Source organism: Vanellus vanellus, assembly GCF_965231255.1.
Source record: "Vanellus vanellus genome assembly, chromosome: 12".
In the NCBI taxonomy this organism is placed as follows: domain Eukaryota; kingdom Metazoa; phylum Chordata; class Aves; order Charadriiformes; family Charadriidae; genus Vanellus; species Vanellus vanellus.
The window spans coordinates 14312819-14320422 of NC_138917.1; the positions used below are offsets into that span (position 1 = coordinate 14312819).

The window sequence follows — 7604 nt, forward strand, 5'->3', positions numbered from 1 at the left end:
GCCGCCTCACAGCCACACGAGCCGTTACTGTACAAACCCGTGGTGCCACACCCATTGCGTCACCTGCACACCGCATTCCCCTTCCCAAACTCCACCAGATCCAGCCTGATATCGTCCCCGTGATCCCATTTTGCGTCACTGGACCGGGACGTACCCGACCATTCCTCCCGAGCCCCCTCGCTGTCTGCATCCGGCCCCTCCCGCCAGCACGGCGCTTAATTACTAATTAAGGGGGTTCCCCCCTGGCAGCCCCGAGGGCCACTCCAGCCGGGGACCCGCGCTGCCAACACCGCCGCGGAAAGGGGAACCCGGCACCACAGCCCCCGCTCCGCCTCAGGGCTGCGCAGGGAAGACCAGCGCTACGCCCGCGTCGTGACGTATAACACAGTCACCCACCGGCGCTGCCGTGACGCCACCACCGCGCGACAGCGTGCCGGCGTAACACTAGCGCGCCTGCGCAGTTTCCCAGCGCCGGGAAGGTCGCAGCAGTGACCGGCTCAGCAGCAGCCGCCGCCATGTTGTCCGTGGCCGCCCGCTCCGGGCCCTTCGCGCCCTACCTGTCGGCTGCGGCGCACGCCGTGCCCGGCCCGCTGAAGCCGCTGGCGCCGGCGGTGGCGCGTCGGGCCGAGAAGGTGCCGCTGGACCTGAAGCGGCCTCTGCTCTGCCGGGAGTCGATGAGCGGTCGGTCGGCGCGGGGGGGGCTCGTCGCCGGCGCCAGCCTCAACGGTGCGGGCGGGGGTCGGGACGCCGCGGGAAGCCGCCGTGGGCGGGGGCGGGCGGCGGCCGCGTCCTCTCGGGTCAGCCGGGCCCAGGGGCTGGTCGCCACCCCGGGCGGGCAGGGGGCAGCGAGTTGGGAGTGCGGCCGCCTCCCTCGGTGGGAGAGGGGGACTCGGCCGGCGGCTGGCGAGGTGTCCTCGGCGCCGGAGGTCCGGCCCGGCAGGCCCGGGGAAGCAGAGTCCGAGTTAGTTGGGAGGGTCTCGCTTTTGCTGCTTCTTTTAAAAAAAAAAAAAAAAATTGATTGTAAGTTGTCATCATTACGGTAACACGCGTTTATGACTATAGAGTTAAGGGCACTTAACAAGCCTGCTTCCTTGAACACTCGGGGGATATTTATTTTGCAGTTGGGAAGATGCAGGAAAACTCTGTTTAGTTCAATAAGGTGTTTCACTGAGGGGCATCAAAGCAGAGACATGCAGTGAGAACTCAGTGTGTTTTACTACTGCAAGATAAACGGTTCTAACAGTGAATTCACTATGTCAGAGCCCTCACTGTTTCCTCTTTTGAAATTCCTGTATTTCCCCCCTGCTCATGCAGTGCTCAGAAAAGCATCAGCAGGTAAAGTTAGTCCCAAGTCGTCCTTGCAGAACGTGACTTCCAGCCAAAGGGCAGTGGTTCTCCATGAAACGACCCATTTGGATTTCATGGAGAACCAGTGCCCTTACCTGGCACTGTTGGGCATGGAGTCAGTTTCCTTCACACTGTTATATCGGATATTCATATAAGCCTTGGAGACGATGGCAGTGCCTTGTGGATGATGCTGTGTAGTGATTAGAACTACGTACTTCGCCTGACCCTCAGCTGTAAAAGATATGTTCAGGTGAAAATTCTACAAATCTCTTAACTAATGTAGCTGACATTTAGTCTTATTCTTAGTTTTAATTAACATCAAGTAATTTTCATCAGCTTTTCACTGAATAGAAGGAATTTTAGAAGTTAATCGTATTGTGTGTTACTAAACATGAATTATTTTAAGTCTTGATACTGAAATAAATTGGTATGGTTTTCTCTCAGAAGTTTGAATTTCAGTTTAATTTCCCTGCATTTAAAATCCTGCAGAAAACACTTTCTCTTTGCTGAATTACTTGTTAATAAATGTAAATATTTCCCCCATTATATTGCATAAAAATCCCCGAGGGTTGAGTACTTTGAGGGAATGGTTTTTATTAATCTCTGTTAACTTTTTGCCAACTGCTAGGAAAAGACAACTAAATAGTTCTCTTCAAATAACAGAGGTTGCACTTTGGCAAGCAATATATTCTGTCTTTGGCACGTTCTTTTTTGGCTTATAGATTTTCGTAGAGGGAGGCAGCTTTCTTTTGCTGGACAAACTCATGGAAGGCCTCTTAGTCAGCCCTCACATCTTGTTAGCTTAGCACACAGGTTGGACATGGGAATCCCACCTGAAAAAGCTTGGGAACCGGACAGTTATTAGCTTTATCCCTAAATTCTTCTATGATGTGAGCCTGGCAAACAAGAGACTGTAGGTTTAAAGATTATTTACTGGGGCAGTTAGCTTTGACAGCAATTTAATATAGAGGGAGATGCCTGATACTGCACTTTTAATCTTAAAAATTGTTAACTGCACACTTAGGATTATTAAAGGCATAGAAGTTACTTAAATCAAAGGAAGGCACAAAAGCGTTAAGCTACAGATGTGCAAAGTTTACTAAATCAAATTTCTTCATGGCAATTTTTTCAGGGAAACATATGAATGGAAAACAGATCTGTCTTGTCTTAGCTAGTCACAGTCGCCTGCAGGAGTTTTTCCTTGAAATCTTCTGAAAAAGAGTTCCCTCTAAACCCAGAACTCGTTGCAGATTTTTCCACACCCTTATCAGGCTTCATGTAATTTTCAAATAATAGGGAAAATGGTTTCATAAATCAACTGTTTATCTACCAAAAAATACCTTCTGGAAACCATTCTCCTACAACTTAAAAATGAACTGTATAATTAGCGGAATCCTACCCAGACTTTGGAATAACTTTTACCCGTTATTCCAAAAATGCAATTAAAAAAGTGCAACTTAAAATACATCATAATGTTTTTTTACCTGAAAGCATTGTCATTTCATATTCTTTTCTTGCAGCACCTGCCAGTGTTCGTTGCGTCCATAATGATGTCGCCGTACCTGACTTCTCTGCCTATCGTCGTCAAGATGTACTAGATGCCACCACATCTTCTCAAAGCAGCAGTGAAGCTAGAAAAGGGTTTTCCTACCTGGTGACTGCAACGACATGTGTGGCAACTGCATATGCTGCTAAGAATGTTGTCACCCAGTTTATTTCCAGCCTGAGTGCCTCTGCTGATGTGCTAGCGTTGTCAAAGATTGAGATCAAGTTATCTGACATTCCAGAAGGCAAGAACATGGCTTTCAAGTGGAGAGGGAAGCCCCTTTTTGTGCGTCACAGAACCCAGGCAGAGATTAATCAGGAAGCTGAAGTTGATGTGTCTAAACTGAGGGATCCGCAGCATGACTTAGACAGAGTAAAGAAACCAGAGTGGGTCATATTAGTAGGCGTCTGCACTCATCTTGGTTGTGTACCCATTGCTAACTCAGGGGATTTTGGCGGTTATTACTGCCCTTGCCATGGGTCCCATTACGATGCCTCTGGCAGAATCAGGAAAGGTCCTGCTCCCTATAACCTTGAGGTTCCGACTTACCAGTTTCTTGGTGATGATGTAGTGGTTGTTGGCTGAATAACGAGGTGCTTCCTCATTTTCATCTTCCTGTGAATGTATGCTCAAAAGGGTTAACTGAGATTCTGCAATACTGTAAAACCAGATGATCCTGAAAACATATTAGCTGTCTAGATTCTCAACCAGAACTATGTTCAAATACGTCCCTGTGTTCAATTTTAATAAAAACTTGGCGTGAGCACTTGTTCCTGACTTCCAATAATGTGTATTTATTTGTGTACTGATCAGTGGTGTGTCTAGTCAAAGAGATACTACAGCAGACCCAGAATATGTTTATGGAGCCCTCATGAAGGGCGGCTGATTCAAAATAGACACTGAACTGCAAAGCCATTGTTTCCTTAATACCACATATTTTTATCATTTGGGTTTTTTTTAGTGCGTTATGGGAATAAAAAAAATCCAAAGAGGATCTTCCTATGAACTTCTAACAGTGTTTGGAGTAAGTTTCAATATAGAATCCTATAAGATGTAATCCTTTTCCTTCCAGTGAATTTTTCTGTTCATATGTTTTAAAAGGAAGTGAGGGAAAAATTAAATAAAAACCTACCTAGAAAGAAAATTTATACATTGTTCAGAGGCAGCTTATAACTAGAATGGCAGTAATGTGCTTTTATGAGGATGTGGACAAAAAATAAGCATGCCATGTTAGAATTATAAAATTATTTTTTTACTTGCAGATAAGGCTTGATCTTATGCATATCTAGACATCAATCACATCAGGTGGTTACAACACTGGAAAATTTGTGACGCTTCCAAAAGAAATAAGTTGAGAAGGAAGTAAAAAGGGAAATCCAAGTTTTACAGAGGGTGAAAAATAAAACCTAAGAACTACTCAGTCTGGACTAATCTCTAATGTTAGACATAGCGAAAGGTTGTATTGCCACCAGAGATATTTTAAGACTTGGTGATGTGTGTGAAAATTACCGTTCATATTGCCTATAGGCTAAGCTCAACAAAGGCCAAAACTTTGAAACCTCTTTTACCTTGGTGAGGACTCTGAGGGCATGGAGAAACAAATGCAGCCTGAAATAGATCTTTTAACCAGTATTAACACCTTCAGTACGTGAGGAGAAAAAGCATTTACTGTTTCCAGAACAAAAAAACAACCCAAACACCAAACTCTGTTGTAATTCCTGTTTACTTCCCATTCTTTCCTGTTGTTCTGGGAACGCTTCCGTCTTGCATTGCCTTAACGTGCTCCTCCAGTGCAAAACAAAATACAATCCTCAGAATTCCCTGGGTCTGGAATGTTTAGCCCCCACATACACCTCATGGAAAGCTGTGATGACAGCTGGAGTTTTAAATGGGATTAATCAGAAAATCAATGCATTTGGCTCACCTGTTCTCAGACAATTCAGTGAAAAAAAAAAGACCACAGATGACTACTACAGAAATTCTTAGGTATGCATTTCACACCATTTCATAAAGTTGAGCTGCACACCTTATCACTAGGTCCACAAAACACATTCTCAAGAGCTTTTTTTGGTGTAATGAATCGTGCTTAACCAGTACTGAAAGAGATGTTCCCAAACTTGTATCTAGATAATTGTTATTCATGTATGTGCATTGTATTATAGAGTTGATCTTTCCTCAAATTTTGTATTTCAAGAAAAGATGCTTAGAGACTCCTGAAGCAGCATTACAGCATTGCTCATCTGCTCTCGAGTAGCTACTCTTACTCTTTTAGCCCCCAGGTTACAGCTGGGCTTAAAGGGTCACCCATAAAATTACTTGCACAGAATAAGCTGTTAATTAAATTATATCTAACTGACTTGATAAAATCTTACCAATGTACAACTAATACAGTACCATGACATCGAGCGTATTTGAGAACAAAACAGCAGCTTTTACTGCAAGCATGAGATGCCAGCAATGCCTTTTTTCAGACTGATGACATAACAGTTAAGACATAAAGCTGAAGTATTGATTCTTAGGCAATGCAGATGTGATAGTCTCCATCCTCTCTTCAGTTAAAGGCTTTTTAAAGTGACAAAAAAAAAAAAAAAAATCATTCCTAATGGGCCAAGCATGCCTTAGAAAAGAATCAGGATTTACTAGAATTTGAAGAATAAGGTAAAGAGTTAACAACCTCAAATCTCCACAACCACTCACAGTTTGGTACCACAAGTACAGATGCAAATTAAAAAACCATGAAATTTCATCTGAATGCATTAAAACACTTTTTTACTGTGAAGGTTGTCAAACACTGGAATAAGTTGCCCAGAGATGTTGTAAAGTATCCGTGGAGATCCTCAAATCCAACTGGACAGAGTGCTCAGCAACCCTGCTTGTGCAACGGGGTTGGACTAGATTATCTCAAGATTCCTTTCCATCTCTGAGGTTCCTTTCAACCTCAGCAATGCTCTCATTTGCAAGGAATAATGTCCAATTATTGTATTGGCACTGTCTGGCACCAGAAACTCCAGAAGGTCCAAACTCCCTAAAGGGGAAGAGTGACTCACGCAAGGGTAAACCTCCACACAATGATGTGCTGGTTGCCAGTAATGAGCCCATAATTACCTTGTGGGCTAAGATGTCCTTGGAAGGAGCTCTCAGAACTTCCACTAATTACAGACATTACCGCCATACAAATGGGTAATGTTACCCTTCTCGTGGCTAGTGTACCCTGTGGGACTGGAAGTACACAAGTGTTCAAGTACCCTGAAAAATGCCGCTCTATTTTATTAAATTCTGAAGATTAATTGTATTCGTAAGAAGCAATCACTTGCTGGGCTTTACTACATCTATGTATTTCCACATTGACTCCCTCCACTTCACTAATGGCCTTCCCAGGGTTCTATTCCTAATGTCAGATCCTTTTCACTTAAAGATGATCAGTCTGCTTTTGCCAGCCAGGCCAGCATCATTCGCTGCTGTTGACTTGACAGGCAGCAGGAGCTAAAAGCAAAGGCAGTGGGATGCTGGTACAGCTTTGCCAACTTGATCAGTGTCGGGCCCGAAGTTTTTCGGCAGCAAAGCTGTAAAGCACAAGCCTATGCCAGACGGAGGAACCGCACTGCCTGCCTTTCATCTGCGTGCCTCTTAGATATGAAGCAGAAGGCACATATCTGTTTCTTCTCAGCTAGCTACTTTTTCTCCTCTAAAATAAAACAGTCTTTATGAAGTTGCTGAACGGAGTTCATGTTTATTTAATTAAAAAAGCTCTTCAGATAAGGGGAATAAAGACACTAAAACCAAAACATAATTTTTAATATTTGACATTTCAAAAGCTTTGCCTTTCTGTTTCTGTATCTTTAGAAGAGGGACAACATTTTTAATGGTTACTGCTGCCAAAGGAATAATTCGTGCGAAGACTCTAAACAAAAATTCAGACTGTTAAATCATTTTCATGGCTAATGACATGGGGTTTTTTAACCTTTCTGATTTGTTAGGTCCACTTGGCAGAACTGAAGACAGTTTCCCACACAGCCTCTGTACAGTCATTAGCATATGTTTTTGTAAACCAAACGAGGCAGTGTTCTCAAAGGCCATGTTGCACAGCAGCACAGTTATCAAGGACACTCTTGCCACTGATCATCAACAACATCTACACGAATAAGAAACTCTACGAAGAGGGTTCCTAAGCGGTTCGGGTATCTCTGAGGAACACAGTAGTCAGTTCCTCAGTTAAAGGAGCGTTCAGCATCCGACCAATACATTTCTCATCAGTAGAAGTGACAGAACAATAATGACCCTTCTTCAACATTGAAAAAGGAAACAGGAAATAATTTATAGATGGAAGGCAGCATCTCACAAGACATTCTTATGTCTACTAAGGAACCCGATACAAGTGGAAGTATCATAGAGGACAACTGTTTCAAAAACAGTCCTTAGAGATGAACTACCAACAGTTCCCTGTTAGACCAGAGACATGCCGTGAAGAGTTCTGCGAGAATCTGTTTGGGTCCAGCACTGTTCAGTATATTTGTTAATGAATCAGTTTATCACATTTGTGAATGAACTAGATGTCAGAAGAGAGAATGAGCTTCATAAAGCTTACATATGGTGGTAAACTGGGTAGAGCTTAAAAAGGATTAGAATTAAAAATAATCTTGATAAATAATTCTCTCCAAAGCTAGGATAAGTTGTGATAGGAAGTAGCTAGGTAGCACATCTGCTGATAAGG

General features: G+C 43.4%; 1 protein-coding gene across 2 annotated transcripts; it reads left to right on the forward strand.

The window, feature by feature from the left end:
- The first annotated feature begins 455 nt into the window (after nucleotides 1–455).
- On the forward strand, nucleotides 456–3663 carry UQCRFS1 (ubiquinol-cytochrome c reductase, Rieske iron-sulfur polypeptide 1). Of its 2 annotated transcripts, none has more exons than XM_082489483.1 (2): nucleotides 456–726; nucleotides 2868–3663. In XM_082489483.1, exons 1-2 carry the CDS (start codon nucleotides 516–518, stop codon nucleotides 3476–3478), a joined length of 822 nt encoding a protein of 273 aa, XP_082345609.1. In that variant the 5' UTR covers nucleotides 456–515; the 3' UTR covers nucleotides 3479–3663. The 2 variants fall into 2 exon arrangements, with proteins under 2 accessions (XP_082345609.1, XP_082345610.1); XM_082489484.1 differs by having other exon boundaries at nucleotides 456–681.
- Nucleotides 3664–7604: the final 3941 nt, after the last annotated feature.

Bases quoted from the DNA above. Each gene is read 5' to 3' on its own strand.
- UQCRFS1 (XM_082489483.1), top strand. From the start codon at position 516: ATGTTGTCCGTGGCCGCCCGCTCCGGGCCCTTCGCGCCCTACCTGTCG. The intron at 727-2,867 runs GTGCGGGCGGGG...CTTTTCTTGCAG, and splicing joins CGCCGGCGCCAGCCTCAACG to CACCTGCCAGTGTTCGTTGC.